The following is a 19,377-nucleotide window of genomic DNA, read 5'->3' as shown; positions in this document are numbered from 1 at the left end:
CAAATACGAGGTGAAAGGTGCGCCGCTAAATGTGTAGTCGCCTCCGTTCTACATGGTCATTCAGGTGATCCTGGATCAGTTTGGACTTTTTCGGGGGAATAGAATGCAGCGAAGCCGGCGACACATCGTGCTGCAGCTCCTTCCACAGCAGCAGGCCTCGGAACATGTCCTGACAGAGCCACTGAGCACGAAGAGGAGAAAGGAGTGCGTGTGTGTGCGTGTGTGTGCGTGTGCGTGCATGTGTGCATGTGCGTATCTGTTTTGGTGTGCAGCTTGCGAATACATTTGTGTGGGATTATGTCAGGAGATGGCAGACTTGTCAGGTATGAGGTGTCTTCTGCACAGTTTGGCTGTGGGAGTGAGCGTAATGAGAGTGACTGAGGGGTGTTTGTGTGTGGGCGAATGTTTCTCTGCATTCTGCGTCTATATTTAAGTGTGCGTTAAAGAGCGAGTCTTCAAATTGCACAGCAATATCTTCAGGTTGCCAGTTTTCTATGGTGACAAGTGGCGGCTACTCTGGTAACTCTGGCTGTAGCTCAAAGGGAAGTGTGGTCGAGCCGCAAGGTTCCCGCTTCCATCCCCGCTCCCCATTAGTTCCATGAGCAAGACGCTGAACCCCGGGTGTTTCACTGCAGCCCACTGCTCCTTATCAACTAAGGATGGGTCAACTGCAGAGAAGAGTCTCCCCATGGGGATAAAATAAGTGTGTACATTTCATTTTTTTCTATTTATCTATTGCTGGAAGCGAGAGGTATCCCGAATCCCCCCCACCCCCCACCCCCAGAGCATCACCAACACTACGATACACACAAACAGAGTTGACTCAACACAGACCATCATGTGGTTACCATCCACCTGATAAATGATGAGCATTGTGGGTATCTTTGCTTTGTGCGTGGTGTCCGTTTTGACGAGGAGAGAGAAGCCAATTGTGCAAAAAACACACCGTGTGCTTATTATGTGGAGATGCAGGCAATGCCAACAAAAACATAATACAAGCGGTTATAATTATTTTTTTCACCAATACAAATGGACTCTTTAGGCAAACTGGGCTCAGTCGGCCCAGCATGTTTTAACATCCAAACCACCGAGGTACTCATGAGATTAAAAATTACATTCTGAATGCCATCAGAGACATTTGAACTTTAGGCTTAGCCGACCCACAACACCTTCCTCTGGACTTCCACAACACTGGCAACACTGGCTCCATCGAATATATCCACATTTTCACAAGAAAAATAAAGTTGCTTACACATATAGTACACAGATACCTCACACCAAAATGTACATACAACAGTTTTGTCGCTATTTTGACCCCAAAAACCAAGTATTTCATATTACTCATCGTTGCGGTTACACTCACAAGTGCAGAAATAAGTAAAAGCATTTTTTTTCCTTTTCTTTTTTTGAGTGGTTGTGACAAATCAGCTGTGTTCAGTCAAATTACTGTACCCCAGGTTGACAGGAGCTGCATTTATGTATAAGCTAAGGCCATTAGACAATAATCCTATTGAACACACTGGCTTACAATATTAGACGGTACTCAAACACTGAAAGCCCTCTCTGCTTCCGTCATCTCCCTTTTGTCTCTTGCTCTCTCTCCACCTCTCTCAAAGCCATCACAATGGGGAACTAGCGCTGCTCGGCCTGTGCCTCGTTCCGGTGCTTCTCACCGCTCTAGCTCAAGGTTAAAAACGGCTGTGAGAGGAAATGCAGGCAAGCGCAGCCACCCTTGCTCTTGGCAATGCGTCTCCCTGCATTTGACCTAATGACCTGCAGCGAACTGCAACCCAGATCTTTGCTGGGTCTTACAAGAGGGCGATACCGTCATCGAGAGCTGCACCCCCCCGCTTCCCAGTGAGCTAGGGGGGGGATTAGAAGGACAGGAACAGCATGATTAGAGGAGCTAGAGTAGGACTTCTCTCAGATTGTCCATCAGTCATCCAGTGCCTACATAGATACGGTGACGCATACAGATGGAGGCAGTAGCCACGCATTACTATTCGCCTGAGCAGGCCTCTGGTGGCTCGTTAGAAGGATGAATTAACAGTCAGGAGACAATCATCCTTGAAGCTGCATCATAAAGGGCCGTTGCCCCGCTTGTTGCCCGTTCGTCAATATGACTCCTGGAGCTTCCTTTTATGTGTCCCGATCAATTCACTGCATTCAACGCCTTCCGCTAAGGGAAAGAAATATAACATGTACAGAGAAAACCTATCCTAACCTGACCACTTGGGGGGGCAGCCTAGTGTTATGTCCGGCCAGGTGGATTCGTCAGGTCTAGCGTGTCAGAGCTGTCGTGGCTGGAATAGAGCAAGTAGGGCGTTTGACAAATTAGGAGCAGTAAAATATGCCACTGCTCTCTGTGGCCCTGACCTCAACACCACCGGATAAATCATAAACTCCCCATAAACACTGGAAAAGAGGGATGAAGAGAAAGAGCGAGTGAAAGAGGAACGATGGAGGTGGGAGGGGGAGCAATTGCTACGTCATGAACGATAAGTGGTGGCAATCTGTTGGTCCCAGCTAAGCGAGCGACTTCACGGCTCATTACCAATCAAGCTCCTCCTGTCAGGAGTGCTCTGAAGAGACAGGGATGAGGAGGAGGAGGAGAAAAGAACAGACACGCTCCTCTCTAGCCCTCCTGCACCCCTCTCTCTCTCTCTCTCTCTCTCTCTCCTTTGACCCTGTCAGATTGACGACACCTCACTCCCTCATCTCCTGCTTACCATCTCTCACCTCCAGGCACAGGACAACAGTTTGCAAGCTTGTTGAGCGATCGGCTCGAACCCTGTGCAGAACTACTTAGTGGAGTTCAGATGCTCTGGTATTTGTGCCGCACATAAGGACCTAGCGTTCTTTTTAAATGGTGACAAGTCAAGCGTGTCTGATAGTTAGCAGAGAAGTGTGAGAGGAAGGCAGAGAGAGTGGAAATGAGAGCTCACCAGTCGACTGGAGCAAACGCGTTCTCTTCTCTAAAATTACCTGCTGGCTACGGTCTATACCTTTAAGACATCCCCCCCCCCACCCCATGCTACTAACTACCCACCTGCTGTCACGGCCCACTGCATTACCAAAACAAAAAGGTTTCCCCCCAGGAGACAGCCGGCAACACGTAACTGCTTGACAACCACGTCTACAGTTCTGGTGAAGAGACGAGTGAAGATGTTGCCGAGCCGGTTTCATGATTCCATTATTCTACACAGTTTCTCCGTTTGAGTCCGTCTGTCTAGAGTCCTTGTCGAGGTCCCAGTGAAAGTGATGAGCAGAAGCAGTGTGAGAGACTTCTTAGGGGCCAGATAACAGCAACGCTCTTTCCAGAATACCGGTCCACACCCTCCTGTTCGCTCAGTCCATTCTGGGGCTGCACTGTGATTAATAGGAGGCTATGTTTCAAATTAATTTTCAAAAAATAAACGTGGTATTATTTTCTCTCACAGACAGGGACACGACCCTGACGCCACAGAATCCTCGGGAGGAATCCTCCCTCCCTCCTTTTTCTTCTCCTCCTCCTCCGTTCCGCCTCTCCTCCTCTATACGTAAACAGCAGTCCGTGAGATGACGGATCCGTCGCGCTGGGACTCCATGTCGTCATCCATGTAATCTCCGATCATATCGTCCTGGTCGTGCGGTGGGCGAAGCTGCAGGATGGGGGCCCCTCCGGTGAATTGGTCATACCTCTCATCCTCCTCCAGCTCATCAAACTTCCTCCTCTCCCCGTCATCCAATTCATTGCTCAGCAGGATGTCTTGGGCGGTGGGAGTCGTGGCAACGACTTCAGGCCGGCCCCCAATGGTGAGCGGCTGGTGGTGGTTGTTTTTCTCTCCGAGGCCCTGGTGGGATGAGTTCTCGTCGTAAACGTATACGGGGCCGTTGTTGTTGCCCGCCCGCACCGCCACCCGTGCCGTTTTGCTGGCCTTCTTGCCGCCGCCAAACACGCGCGTCTTCATGTCAGAGCCGCCATTGGAGCGGTAACCCTGCTGTTGCCTGTGGCTACGGGTGACGAGCACGGCGATGAGAGCGGCGACCAAAAGGAGGGCCAGCAGGGAGCCAATCACAGCTCCTGCCACCACGCCGGCATTGGATGGGTTCACTGAGGGCTCTGTAGGAGGGAGGAGAGGCAGGGAGGGAGAAAAAAGAAGAAAAAAAGAATATGGTTGAGAAAAGCGAGAAGAAAAAAAGAGAACAGTGTGAAACGTGGTGAGAGGGCAGGGGGGAAATAGAGACGGCACAAAGAGGAAAAGGGAAGAAAGGGTAATGTGGAGGAAAAAGAGAAAGGTAGGAGTTGGAGGACGTCAGTGGTGCTGGACTCAATTGTATTCAGTGAAGTGTGCAAGAGTGCTGAGGTGTCAGTACAGTCATAAGTGTGTGTGTGTGTGTGTGTGTGCTGAGCCTCTTCCTACACTGACATTTCCTCCTCTCCCTCAGAGCTGCTCTTGTCCCAATTCCCACAGCCGCGTCATGGCAACGACACAGCCTCGTCTCCCCTGGTTGCCCTTCAACGGCCAGGGTCCATCCAAGGCTCACCACAAATCACAAGGCAAGTCAAGGCAAGGGGGGGGCGGGGTGGTGGGGCGGGAAACCACACACTCATACACTTTCTGAAGGAGCAGGGAACGGCGCGTGCAGGGGAAAAACGGGTGGAGGCCATGCAGCAGAGGAGGATAATGATGGATTGAAGAGTGGATGTTGGAGAGGAGGAGGAGGAGGTGGAGTGACTTGTGGAATGACAACTCTTCCTGGAAGCCATGAGCATTGAGCAGAGCGAAACTTTGGCAAACCCTGTGAGCAAAAAGGCGCCAATTAGCTCCAATAATGTAGTCACGACTGCCGGGGTACACGTTGCATCCACAAGAGAAGAAGCCATTTTAGGTTCATTTTGAATTAAATGAAAGGTTTTCACTGGATGAGGTTTTCACTGGATGAGGAGGGTGTAAGTAAAACTAGGCTCCACGGTCCAATGCACAGTCTTTCTGTTTGTGTATCTCCAGAGCGAGGTACAGGAGGAGTCCCATATGACTCGTCAGCCACGCAGTCTGAACTCACACTCCCTCGACTTCCCTCTGCAGTGATATTAGTACAATACTTCAGAGCAGGTATTTAAACAGCAACAAATAAACTGGTTTGCAGAGAAGGAAACCACCAGTTAACACTTTGGCTCGGTATCGTTGAAATTTACTGTGGCAATAACACACCCACACCAAAAATACTGTTTTCACTTCATTCCTTACTTTGAGGAATGCGTTTCTAAAATCAAATAAAAATGCAATGGTTATGTTTGCAGCCATACAGCCTAGAAAATATATACAATTGTGGAAAATCAGCAAAATGATGATTCCCGTCTCAATCAGGATCACAATTCGGCAAACCAGCTTTCAGGACACATCTCGGTCGTTACTCAGACGGTATCGAGTCGAGCAGAGTTAAGACCCGCCTAGCGAGTGAAGCCTCGAGCAGAACCATGACAGTGTTACTGCTTTGCACAGGCTTCTCGAGCCACGGGTTCAGGGCTCTAAGTGCTTTCTGGGACTAAGACAACTCCCCGTAGACCCTGTGACCGTTTCCCCCATGTAGTCATCATCTATAACTCAGTGGGCAGGGAGTTGAGGGTCAGCTCCGCTCATGCTGCTCGCATTCACTGGACTGCGAAACCCTTTGAACAAACATGTTCTCCAAATCACAGACAAGTAAATATGTACAAGCAATAACAACTGTGATAGTAAGGAGAAGCACTTTAGTTTGATGGACGTACCGCTCGGACTTTATTACAAAAGATGATTTTGGAACAACTTTTTTTTTCCATTCAGAGCTGTAAGAGCTTTTCATACAGGGGAATATTTATGCCTGAATATATATCATTCATATACTTTGCAAAGGGTTCAAAGTATTCAAGTTTAGAGCCAAGGCTATTTCTTGTATGATAAAATGTTTTTTCTATTTGATTTTCTTGTTTTTTTCATTTTGGACACTTCATGTCCCAGATGGAATAAGCCACATTATTTCATTTTACTACACATCGATGAAAAAAATATTATTCTCATGGAATAAAGTATTTTTTGTTATCCATCATTTTTAAGCGTTCCCGCTTCCTTCAGGTTTGGGCGGATGAGCTACACAATAAAACCAAGAACCCTTGGCTAAGCTGACCATCCCGTCGGTTCCTCTGGCTTTACTTTCCACTCGCTGCACTTTCACCAGCCGCTGCGGAGGATTAAACGGCGGACGCTGCAGCTGAAATCCCTGCCTGAATTTGAAATTGTCATTTCTATTTAAAATGGTGTTAAGTGTACAGAGAGTTGACAGAATTACTCTTATAAAACTGATTTGTGTCAAAAGAAGAAGTAGTAGTCTTCACCTATGCTCCACTCATCCTCTTCATCCCCTCCACTAACCCTTCTTCCACTTCTGCCTCGCCTCCACTCCACCAGCGGTCTGTGTCCCCGAAAAATCGATTCTGCCCGTCGTATGTTTGTATTTCACATGCCACTTTTCTCCTATGCGCTTCATTTTTAACATATGCCTAGGGGGAAAAAATAAAAGATATTTTCTCTTTCTTTCAATTTTTCACAGCCGTCTCCCCAAGCACACGGACTCCCTACCCTCCTATTCTCCGAGAGCAGTGCTAAACATTCCTGTTCACACACATGAGAGTGAGAGCTAGCCCTCAGTGTCCACTTGTAACAGGAACACAAGAAATGCATTATCACCTCGGGCTCCGTGGCGCTCTGGCACCGGCAGCGTGGCAACCATCCCTCTGCAAATTTGGAGACGGATGCTGCCGCACATTGTTGCCTCAAAGGGAGTTACGCCGAAAATGAAATGCAAATGCCCCTTAAATTCCTCTCATCCAATTATTTTTAATGCGTCGATCAAGTCAGTTCTTTAGTGTCTCTCAAAGTCTATGCCGGTGATTTTAAATCCTGTCGCGGGTGATAATTCATGTTTTATTCTCCCCTTCTAGAGACAACGCTTATAAGATTCAAGAGATTGATGTTAGTTTATCTTCGTGGGTGAGGAGAGGACATCTTCGAAACACATGCTGCTGGATGAGCCAGCAGAAAAACATGCACTATGCATGCTGTGTGGATAACAAGGAGGGGGGGGGGGGAATAAAAAAAAACATGCAAAACTACAGTTAACCACATACTGTGGAAGCCTAAAAGACTGAATTCATTCCTATATAGTCGTGTCCAGCACAACCGTCCAAGTGACCGCAAGTAATGAAAGAGATGGAGCGAAAGTAACGTCTACTGCAGCCTCCCAAAAACATGCATGGACACACACACACACACACACACACAGCGCATGGCTTAGTAGTATTCTGTCAGCATGTTAACTTATTGAAGAGAGCTGTGTGTGTGCTAATGAGGCGTGGGCACGGGGCCAGTAGCATGCTGGAGGGAGACTTGGCTCCATCAGACCTGTTCCACAGCCGTTTTCGCATGGCCGGAGACACACACTGACAGATACAGGCAGACACACACATCCAAACCCAGTGCAGGAAATTCTCCAAGCCCTTTTCTCTTGAGTCTCAAAATTGGAGAGAATGCACCGTATTGAGAAGAAATGTATTTCCCGTTGAACTGACGAGCCGAGCCCTCAGATTGGGGACATTTCACCTTTTTGAGGTTCAGCTGATGCACCCATGTAGATAAACAATGTGGGGGGTGGTTAGCCACACAAGAACTCCAGCGAGAGGAGACTGGAATGGAGGGATGGATGAAGAGATGGGGATGACTAAGCTGTGAAGAAGAAGAAGAAGGAAGAGCTACTGGTTTTAAAGGGTTAAGCTTAAAGAGGGGGGAGACAGAGACACAGAGAGAGAGAGAATGCTGAGGGCAGGAGTCTCTTCTGAGCGGGAGATCAGCGCCAGACTTGCGGAGGCTGAAAGACAACCTGTGAGAGATAAGGAGGATGAGGAGAGCATATGCTAACTGTGAGGATGAGAGATGCAATGAAAAGAGCAAACTGCAGCAAAAGAGATAGCGAGGGAGAGATAAATCAAAAGAAAGCAGAGGGGAACAGGGGTAGAATACTTCTGTGTGAGTTAGCAGCATGGATCGAAGACGAGGAGATGACATCCATCCCTCCCTCTGCCTCCGCACGGGACAAGGCGGAGGGCAGAGGATTTGGGCAAACACCAACATACACACACACACACGTGTGTAGATGTATGGGTGTGTGTCGGCAGCTGTGGGGGAGAGAGGAGTGGGGGTGGTGGGGACCTGCTATGGAGCAGGTGCTGGCCATTCCACGCCCGTCGGCCCCTCTTAGCCCCGTTTGTCTACACACATTCACATTAGCCTCCACAGGTCTGCATCGCTCTCCCATCTGGAGTCATTCTGCATCTTTTCGAGGATCATCCACTCTTTCATTTCACTCCAACCAACAAACTCAATCTATTTCTGAGACACTTCTCCCCATCTCTCTGCCGACAACAAACCCATCTTAACTCTGACACTCACTGGTTGCCTCAGCCACCTCTTAACTGCCGGCAAATTTAGCTCGCATCTAATCCTCCTCCTCCTCTTCTGCCAGTGAGTAAGAGAGAAGTGTGACGGAGGAGGTGGACAGCCAAGAGAGCACAAGAGGAGATGATAGGACAAGGAAACTGTGGGAAGTGCAACACTGGAAGAGACCAGGGAAGCAAAAAAGGAGAGAGCAAGCAAAAGAAAAGGAGAAAGTGTGATGAAGAATGAGAGTAAAAAAGGTCGGATAAAACACAGAGGAAGGAGGGAGCGGATGGTGGAATGAGGAGAGAAGCAGCCAGAAGCTGAAGCAGCAAAGGGTGACTGATCCGCTCTGAGAGGCTTGGAGACAGACAGACACACGCTATGCAGAGATAGTGGAGGCCAATAGCAGAGGAGATGGGTTGCAGTGGCACAAGATTCCCATGGGAGTTTGAAACGCCGTCAGCATCTGCTCTCTCCCTCAATGTGACGAGAGCATGCTGGCACCAATTTATCCTGGTGCACGTTCTGTCTTTTTAGTCGAAAAGCAGCCGCCTCCCGTCTCCCTCCCTCTGCTCCCTCGATCCTTATGCCTCCCGTGCTTGTTGCTTGTAATACACAGCAGGAGACGGTGACATCCTTTGTGCTACAGAAGCCAGTTCCGCTCCTGTGCAGCAGTACAGAATGGCCCCAGAGGAGTGGTGATGCATGCTGTGGCACCATGAGGAGCCAGGGGACTTGAGGAAAGATGGGATGGGGGGGGATTCGAGAGAGAAAGAAAAGAAGAAATGAGCAGAAACCGAGCAAATAGAAGAAGGAAAGTTAAAAAAAATGAGGGCATGTAGTAGCTGGGTTGCTCTTAAACTGGAACTACCTGAGAAACATTCTCCCCTCCAGCTCCCCATTGCGGGCACGATACACCCCACTGTCAGCAGGAAATGACTTCCGGTTAAGTGCAGGCAGAAAAGAAAAGGAGGCAATGTGTTTTGTATGAAGGGAAATGCAGGAGTGAACCTTGTTGAGAGGTGCAGCTCAACATGTTGCAGAACAGAGGGGTTGGAAGTATTAAAATAGAAACTGGCACCATTCTGGATGGTACAACAAGCTACACAGACGGACATACACACCTAAACACACACATAACATATCGCACATATGAACCAGCAAACGCGCATAGAGCGACGATGCATCAGCGCTCAACACGTCTCAGCTAAACCCAAAGCAAGGAAATCCACTTCATTTGAAAGTCAACGGTGTCACCGAGAGTTAAACGCATCACTCGTAGTGATTGAGCCTCATCTTCAAGGCGCTGACTGCTATGAATGCTCTCATTCGCCTCGCTTTAGTCTCTCCTGTCAGTGATGGCCAAGGGGACTGTCAAGAAGCTATTCAGTATCTCCTGTGATCAGGACTTCTGGGGGCGCACCGCACCCTCTCATTTGAGAAAAAATAAAGAAGAAGCGGAAACATCATCTCGTCTTTGTGCGCCGCTCCCAATGTGAACCGCCGCTGAACACCGTGTAAAAAACGCTTTGTAAATGCCGAGCGGTGTACAAAGTCAAAAGACAGACCTCGATTTTCGCTGAGGCATAGAAAGTTTGGTTTCCTTTTCTTGAGCGCACGCAAAAAGACCATGTACCAACTCCCATCGCAATCCACCCCCAGCACCCAGGAATGAAGACGTGTAGAGTTACGTTTGGCAAGATACTTTATTCAGTGTCTGCTCTGCTGGTCTTCTCCCTCCATCTCCCTCGCAGCTGATATAGGAGAGAGATAATCACCCTGATTCCCTACAGCTGAGGCCAATTAGGCCCATCACCTGTTCCCTGAGCCACTCCCCCACACACCTCCACAGCTGAGCGTAATCACGCCCCAGCCACCAGAGACGGAACTGTGACGGGCATTCTTAATTGGACACACAAGGACAGATATTAAAAGTTGAAAGGGAGAAAGAAAAAGCACACGCATACATACTCACTCTAAAACACACACTGACAGAGCAGCTGGACCCTCTAGCCCTACACTACACACCCAGGACAGTCCTCAGCACAGAGAATGTGTGTGCGTGTGTGTGTGTGTCATGTGAGGAAGAACAAGGTGTGTATGTCCCTGAGGAAAACATTTGAGCATCGCACATCACTAAATGTGTGATGAAAGTGCACTTGGTTCCAGTCGATCAGTTGAGAGGATATAAATGTTTTCATATTCCAGGGGAAGCTTTAGGTGATAAACGAGGCCCATGTGAGCCACAAATGTGATTTTCATTTCACTTCTGAAATGGTAACTGCTTCACTGAAACATCGACCGTCTAATTCATCTGTGTGGCCGGACATTTGCACCTTAATTACACAAACTGGGTGGATACGTGATCTCGGGAGTGATTTTAATGGTCATTCTTTAGTGCAAAAAGGAACACTATTTTTACTTGTGACAAGCACACATTGCTGTACTCAAAGCAGGTGTAAGTGCATTTCTAAATGTTATCTGACCTGGATCTAAAAAAACAAGTGTTTATGCACATGCTATGCATTTATTTACTTTCATGATCACGTGGCGGTGTGAGTGCTTGTTTGTGTCCTCAAACTCACCTCGAACAATGACCGTGACCTTCTCCCTGCCGATCCCGATGCGGTTCTTGACCTCGCAGACAAAAGTGGTGTTGACCGCGTCGTCCACCTTCAGCACCTTCAGCACGTTGTCTGTGATCTGCACCGTGTCGGGCTTCTCTCCTGACATCCTGCAGGGACATGAACATTCAGGCATGAGACAAAAAAGAAGAGACGGTCAAAAAAGAAAAAGTGAATAGGATTGTAGTTTGTTCAACTCTGGGCACAATGAGAGCACAGACATGTGTGCCTTTACAGAAATGTGCCATGTCATCAAATTCCACTGCAAAACCTATTAGTACTCCTTTTCCTCAAAAGGCGATCCATTATCACACAGTTAAGGAAAATACGACGGGGACAGGAGGAGAATCAAAACTGCTGGATCTGGGCACAAAAACGTATCGCTGCGATTTTTAAGCAGACTTTCGGTTCGCTTTTTTTCTAGATTCCGACAGTTACGTTAATAGCTGATAATACGGTGGGGGGGGGGGGGGGAGGGGAAATTGAGTCATATTGTGCTTTTCATTATGCTAGGGCTAAATCTCGAGTCCATTATGATAAATTATACGGCTATCTCCATAATCAGAGCACTGGGATGTGGTAGCAAGAATAGAAAGAGCCGATTGGCGCTCTGCGGACCTGGGAATGACAGGTACGAAAGATTGAGAGGACAAGAGATAAAAGAGAACGCAAGAAACTATGGGAAAGCGAGAAGGAGCAAGACAAAGAGATAATGATGATGATGGATGTGTGGATGCTCACATCTTCCACTGGGTGGTCGTTGGAGTAGGGTTTCCGGTAGCCTGGCAGGTGAGCATCACATTTGTACGACCCACATACCAATTATTGTCATAACCCACTATCGTCACCAGAGGGGCGTCTGAGAGACGGAAGGGAGGAGAAAACACAAAACAGCAATGAACTCAATTAGTCACTCCACGCTCCACGTTAAAGTGTAAAAAGCAAAGTAGTTCATGGACCCGTGCTGGGTGCTGTGTGTCTTACACTGAACTGCTAGCTTCAGCGGGAAGCTCTCCGGTTTGACCTGGGTCCTGTGCGCCACCACGCAGCTGAGGTCTTCTCCGTTGTCTGCTGCTGTGGGAATCATGCTGTACTCGCTGCTGATGGTCTCCGTGTTGTCGGCCCCCGTCTTGGACACCGTCGTCCCATTGCCGCTGGCTGCGGTCACCCAGGAGATCTTGGCAGCGGGGCGGCCGTCGACGGACTCGCAGCGCGCCACAACGACCGGCTTGCTGCCTGCTTCCACTGTGACGATGGACGCAGAGTTCTGGGGCTTCGCTGATGGACGGGTGAAGGGAGAGAGAGACACAGAGTGGCAGAGAGAAGATTAAAGGATGTAGACAGATAAAATAGAAATAAGACATATGAGAGGAAGATTATGTGCACCATTATTGATAAACAATTGGAGTCTGCAGCCTGGCAAACACAAATCCCAAAACTCAAAGACCCTCGTCCCCCCCACTCCCCGGTTTATTTTCTGTACAGAGCCTACATTGATAAGCACTAGTACCAACACTAAATCTTCTTTTCCGCTCCCTACATTTCTTTAATCTATTCCCCATCACTGTTGATGCACTATTTCCATTACTGGTCCGGTGCATTTCCATACACAAATTCCTAAGTCACTGCATGATCTCTGGCATCCCCCATCCTCTCTACATTACCTCCTTCCTCAATTTCCCTCCATGATACGAGGACCAGAGGAGAGCAAGAAGGACAGGAGCTGACAGCAGGCATGACAAGCAGCCAGATCAATACAGTGCCTCAGGGGAGGCGGGGAGGCAAGATGAGTTGGCGAGTGAGGAGCGGCGCTGGTGGCCAAGGTTAGAGCAATGGTTCTATTGCATTGACAAGAACAAAATTGATCTGACAATACCACTTAAAATAGCAATTAAGCCTCACTGGACATGCTTTTAACCTGCATGCTACCTTTGGGGGAGGGAGATGGCTTCAGAGGTGGACGGAGACTACTTTGCATATTAGATATAAAATAACTAGATAGATACTTTATTAATCCCCAAGGGGAAATTTGTCGTAGCAGTAGCAGCACCAATAAACTAAACACACGAGAATAAAAAATAAAATATAAAAAACAGGAATGAAAGATATAGATGTATGCAAAGTAAAATATATATGTATATATACAACATATATGCATACACAATACAATACTAATGACTAAAATTAAATTAAATATAAAAATATTAAATATAGACAGTGTGCAACATGCAAAGTATGTGTATGTGTGTAGTGTAAATGAAAATGAAATGTGTGTGTATGTGTGTTGTGTAAATAAATGAAATGTGTGAAGTGCAGATCAACATAGTGTATATGGAGTTATTATTGCAGTTATTGCACTATGATCTGGCAAGAGGTGATCTGTTGTAGAGCCTCATAGCCGTCGGCAGGAATGTTCTCCTGTATCTGTCCTTGTGGCAGTGGAGCGTGAGGAAACGTCTGGAGAAAGTCCTCCTCTGTCCCTGGAGGAGGTGGTGGAGAGGGTGGTCCGGGTTGTCCAATATGGACACAAGTTTCTTCAACGTCCTCCTCTCCACCACCTGTTCCAGGTTCTCCAGCTGGCAGCCGATGATGGAGCCAGCCTTCCTAACCAGTTTGTTAAGACGGCTGGTGTCACCTAACTAACACACAGTAACAGCTTCAATGGACCCTGGTTCAAGAAGTTTAACTCGACGAGAGAGACTGGCACCATGATACAGCCAGTTCTCTTGTTTTAAATTACTTAGACTTTTATACAATGAATAGATTGATTAGTCAGTCAAAAAGTCTTTGACAAACTAAAGATCTTTCAGAATACTAAAGTGACAATTTAGGCATGAAAAGTGGAACTTAACTTAATGCAATAAAAAAGATATTTTAAAAGGGAGCATTTAACAACATTTCATGTCCTCGGAGGCAGAAACCTGTGATGGGTTTGAAGCCCCGTTGGAACAGAACGGTTCAACAGCTTTGGCGTTTGCCTCGACAGGCCGAGACATAAAATCACAACCCACTGTGTGCATTATATTCATAACCGCTTCTGTACACTCAAAGCTAGAGCTATACCACCTGGCGTTTAATACCAACGGGGGTAATTGTTGTTAAACTTCTGTGGTTATCCTGGCACATAAAAAAATAGTTGTGTTGTGAAAATGCAGTTATCATAGTTTAATCACTGGTTTGAAATGTCTGTATATACACATTCCATGGATTCTGTTTGTGACCTACCCAGCATGACCAGGTATGTGATGCCTTGCTCGTTGCCTATGGGGTAGGTGGCATACTCGCAGATGTACTTCCCCTCATCGTTCATCCTAACATTGGTGATCTCGATGGAGGGGTTGGCCACGTTGGGCGGACTGGGCGAGAAGCCGACTCTGCCCTTCACGGGCGAGAGGGGGTAGTTGGGCTCAAACTTGGGGTGAAACACAGCAATGTTGATCCTTTCTCCGTCCTTCGGCTCGTAGATCCACGTGACCTGTGGTGGAGGGGCACGGGGTCAGTGGTTAGGGAACAACGGCAGGCCTCATTTATCATGGCATTGGTATGCAACGCTGCAGAGCATTTTAAGACCTCATCCATTTTTGTGTAAACTCCGCGGGGCAGTGTACACACAGCGGCATCACAATCAAGGAATTGGAGCAGGTATGAATATGGATGTGACTTTCCGGAGCAGCACTTGCTCTCTCTCAGCTGCTCTTAGCGGAACCAAACAGAGTTGTATACTTCCCACTTCATTGAGATGCGACTAAGAAGTATTTCTATTACCATAACCAATCCCCGAAAGCAAAATGAAAGTTAGTAATGTTTGTTTGGAGTCATAACATCTGATTTAAAAGAAAAGACTATAACCAGCCTTGGGATCCTTTCTGTGGGCTATGATTTGCTAGATTAAGGTTTAATGGGATAGGTAAACAAGGGACATGGACCTGTATTATGCGTCTATGTTTATTTTGATTGCAATGAATTGCTCTTATCTATCTGTGGGACTGTGTTTCACACACCTGCAGAATCAGGTTGATACATAATTGACAAATACTTTATTCGACAGCAAAATAGGCACATGTTTAGTCAAATATTACATTGTGTATTAGCTTAATAGTCAATGTTTTCGCTTCAATTGTGAAAGCAAATTGTAGTCCCAAGCAACTTCAACAATTCGTGCTGTGTGAAGTCAGCACAATGAGCTGCAATTTCGGGATGAAACAGACATTTATTAGAATTTCATCCCACAAACCAAGTTTAGAGCCAATACGAGTGCAGTTGTATGAAGAAGTAATCAAATCCTGACTGAAAAAAAGAAAAACAAATGAAATCAAGACTGTATCTGACCATTGTGAGCTGAATCCCAGTGGCATCAGTGAAGGCGCAGCGCAGGTTGACAGTTTGGCCAGGATACGACAACACCTCTGGCTCCACCTTCACCCGCTGACTGGACACGCCTAGGACAAGGAGAGAAAGAGAGGGAGAAACATCAATGTCCATTTTTCACAAAAACTAGCAGGAGACGAGGAAAGGGAGCAGAGGAGTCGTGTTGGTACAAAGCCTGCTGATTATTGAGGACAGGGTGGAAGTGTGTGGTACAAGACAGGACAGCATTAGGGCAAGTAGGCCAAGAGTCTGTACCTCTCCTTGGCTGTGTGTGGGGACAGAGGCTTAAAATGGGATATGTGCAACAAACAAACAAGAAATCGGTTTCTCTTTTGCACATAGGTCATAAATCATCCGGATGGTTTATGCTTTCCCGTAGCCTGCCATTTGCTGTGCTGACACATTCCTGAGAGTCAAAATAAATATGCTTTTCTTAGCGCGTTGTGTCAGTGGGCGTGTGAGAAACAGAAATAGAGAAGGCGCTTTAAAGCGTCAATCTGTCCACGTTTGCGTGTGTGTGTGTGTAATCCAGGTCGCTCTAAAAATGCAATTACTTGTATGAGTAAGCGTGTCAGCAAGATGGCACCTCTTTCATAAGAGTGGATTACCTGCAGATACACAACTTAAAATGTCTGCAGCCAGAGTGTGTGTTGGAGCGAATGCTAGTGCACGCACACACACACAACAGCACTAAGGAAACGATTTCCCCTTAAGACAAACAATTACTTGCGGAACTAGTTCCACCAGTTTGTGCTGAGCCAAAGCAGTTGTGAGACGAATATGATCTGCGGGGCTGGTGAGGACACACACATTACACTCATAGACGAGGAGATAAGCAGAAAGGCCAGTGCCGTCTTTCTCTTTTGACGAGCAATAAACAGAACACCTGCTCTACTCTAGGGAGATCAGAGTTATCAATACGGCGGAAAAGAAAAGGGAGCAAAAGACAAGGAAAGTGGAGGAAAACAAGCCTTTCCTAGAATAACACCAGCTCTCCCAGGACCGGCTCAATTTACAACCACAAAACATCCCCTGGTAGCCCAGAGGAACCTCCGGACAACCACTCAGCAGCCTGAGGGAGCAGCAGAGCCTCCTTGGGCTGGAGAGAGGGACTCCTCTCTCACATACAAGAGCATATCTGTGAAAGTATACACACACAAGTAGTACACACACACACACACACACAAACACCTGAACTAGTCTGACTAACTACAGATTAGCTTTGGGAATTAAAGCTGCTCTCTGGTTACCACACGATGGAGCAGAGCAAAATAAAACGGGGTTGGAGGGTGCTTGAAACCGTTGATTACTCGTCTTGCTTCAGCGTGTGGAACAATGTCAGAGGTCATCACACAATGCGGGACTGGTTATTAGCTCCTCTGCCTCAGGTCTCACTTGTCTGCACATGTACAAATTCTCACTCACAACCACACGCACAGCTGTTGTGTCCACACATAATGTGGGGGCAGAGCCGAGCTGGGACTGTTGTCTGTCATTCTGAGGCAATAAGAGTGGAGCCAACACAGGTCAGCTCCTGCCAGAGCTCGGAGGAGAGACGGGCTGGCCTTCTGAGACTCGAGACAGCCCCAGGGAAATGAATATTACACACAAGACATACAAAGACGTGCACGTCTTCATCCTCCATGATAGTCCCCAAATCCCAGCCCTGAAGTCTCAGGGACTCAGTGTCATGAGAACAGCAGCGATGACGGAGACACAGGCTTTTGCCGACATTTGAAATAATAAATGTCAGTATAAATATTCAAAGAGCATTGGTCATATCAAAAAAGAAGGAGAGAGAGAGAGACGAGGGAACTAGGGGGATTAGAGAATAAAAGACGGTTCAAGGGTAAGACGGAGCAGAGGAGGGAGAGAAGGAGAGGCTTGGAGGGGAGTGGCAACAGAAGCCTCATGTCACCGCCGCTCTACTTCAGTCGCTCGGCTGCCTGCAGGTGACATGCAAACACACACGAACAAACGAGTGTGTGCGCGCGCACACTGCCCTCTTCAGCATCCTCGAGTAGTCAGACGTCACCTTCCCAAGTGTCGTCACCCATCATTATGTCTTTGGCAGGCGCACCATGCCCACGCACACTGCGCCGCAGCAGTCGTGACACATTAACACAGTCCTCTCTGATCCCCTCCTCGGTCACACTGACATTTCCATATTTCCCAGCATTTGTCTGGAGGGGAAATTAATCAGGAAGGAAGAAGGAGAGGAAGAGGAGAGGAAGTGTGCGAGGAGGAGACGAGGGACAGCCTAGGAATGCCAAAGTGATGGAGGATGAGAGTGGAATGGGAGGCGGGGGGGGGTGTAAGGAAAGTGGGGATGAAAGTGTTTGAAGAGAACACGGTGCCAGGAATAGAAAATGAAAGGGGGAGCGCAAAGAGAGCGTCCTGAGAGAAGAGGAGGCTCTCGAAGGGGAGACGATGTGGGCTATAAACAAGGTTAATAGGAGACAGCTGAGGGACAAAAGACAGACATTTAGACCAGAGATATGAAAGAAGTGAGAACGAAAGTAGGTGAAAAATAGAGACCGAGGGGGAAACTAAAAATGGAGAAGTGTGTGTGTGGGGCTGGCACAGTGTGAAGAGAAACAGAGCGAGGAGAGGAGGAGAAGTGACGGGAGGTGTGAGGCAGAAAACACTGCACACCTGACCTTGTGAGAAACACTGCCTGGGAACAGAGAAAGGGGGGAAAGCTGCGACAGACTGAATGAGCCGGTGAAACAGTGAATGAAAAATAGAAGAAAAAAATACTCATAATCCTAATTTGGAGCCAGCCGTGGTTTATGAAACGGACATGCGCTCATCGCCCGTGTGCGTCCATGTCCTCGGCCTGATCCCCGCTCTAGTGGAGAGAAGCACGGCGTCAGGGGGACGGGGAGTGCAGGCCATCACCTCAGACATCTAATGGCCTTCAGAGCTCACTGACTCTCCCCCATTTCATCAAGCTGGTGGCCCCGTCAGCTGGGCGAGGACGAAGCGCCCCCATCCTCCGTGTTCTTGGAGATTGCTTCCCAGCACATTGTGCGTCTGTGCGTGTCAGAAAGAGCACGAGACAGACAAAGGGGATGTGGGTGCGTTTCCTTCGGCGTCGAGTGCATTGCTGTCTCAATAAGCATTCGGGGCTTTCATTATTCTCCCAGGTCTGTGTGGATTTCTCCTTTTCCATTATTATCTTGTTATTGTTGTGCTCGCCGTCTGAAGAACAATAGCTTTCATGCAGGCAGTACGTGTTGTCCTGATAGAATCGGTCTCGGCCTGCTCACCCTCGCTCTCTCCCTCTTTTATTCCTCAAATGACTGACAAGCTGAGCTATGGACCCGAGGGTGCCGCTTGTGATGTTGTGATATTGGAAGCTACATTATGGTCCGACCTCAGAATACAAAATACGTCTGGTGACTTAATGAATGCCGATGAACCCCAAAGAAAAGACCACTTGTAGATACAGCTTCAATTCCAGTGGCGGTGCGTCCATAGAGGGCGCCGCCCCTCTTAAAATGTTGATGAAAAAAAAATGAAAAAATATGTATAATATATCCTGTCAAAAAACATTATATACCAAATCATTTAAAGAGCAAATATACCGTGTTGACGCGCTAAATGTGTGTGGGAGACCGTAAGCCTGTCAACAACCACTTAAGTTAAATGTGACATAAATAATATATCGCCACTCATCACGGAGAGAAGCCCCGCCCCATTTTCGGGGCGCCGGCCCAACGTGTGTGTGCGGCAGCGAGCAAACATTTCAGTCGTTTCAGCAGGGACGGCTTCTCATTGGCGGATGAAACGTGAATCTTGGGGCGCAAAAATGTGCGCCCTGGCCAATGACATTGTTTCTTATTTCACGTGACTGGACTATTCGGCCAATCAGAGACGTATCGTTCCCTCAGCCCAGAGAGCTCCACGGAGCAGGTTGCTAACCGGAG

At 47.7% G+C, this 19,377-nt stretch overlaps 1 protein-coding gene across 2 annotated transcripts in view; it reads right to left on the bottom strand.

Moving 5' to 3' along the window:
• Positions 1-19,377, bottom strand: part of si:ch73-22o12.1 (nectin-2) — a 75,742-nt gene that overhangs the window by 28,842 nt on the left and 27,523 nt on the right. The window contains exons 2-7 of one of the 2 annotated variants that reach the window (XM_056445078.1): positions 15,407-15,516; positions 14,303-14,552; positions 12,062-12,355; positions 11,819-11,936; positions 11,039-11,187; positions 3,060-4,102 (exon numbers count right to left, since the gene is read on the bottom strand). In XM_056445078.1, coding sequence (XP_056301053.1) covers positions 3,534-4,102; positions 11,039-11,187; positions 11,819-11,936; positions 12,062-12,355; positions 14,303-14,552; positions 15,407-15,516 — 1,490 coding nt within the window. In that variant the 3' untranslated portion in view covers positions 3,060-3,533. Of the gene's footprint in view, positions 1-3,059; positions 4,103-11,038; positions 11,188-11,818; positions 11,937-12,061; positions 12,356-14,302; positions 14,553-15,406; positions 15,517-19,377 lie in introns of those variants that run through there. The other variant, XM_056445079.1, reaches the window with a different exon arrangement.

The sequence above is a fragment of the Pseudoliparis swirei genome, chromosome 22 (assembly GCF_029220125.1).
Source record: "Pseudoliparis swirei isolate HS2019 ecotype Mariana Trench chromosome 22, NWPU_hadal_v1, whole genome shotgun sequence".
Classification (NCBI taxonomy): Eukaryota; Metazoa; Chordata; class Actinopteri; order Perciformes; family Liparidae; genus Pseudoliparis; species Pseudoliparis swirei.
Note: the sequence above shows the minus strand (reverse complement) of the source record. Positions and strands in the feature narration are given on the sequence as shown.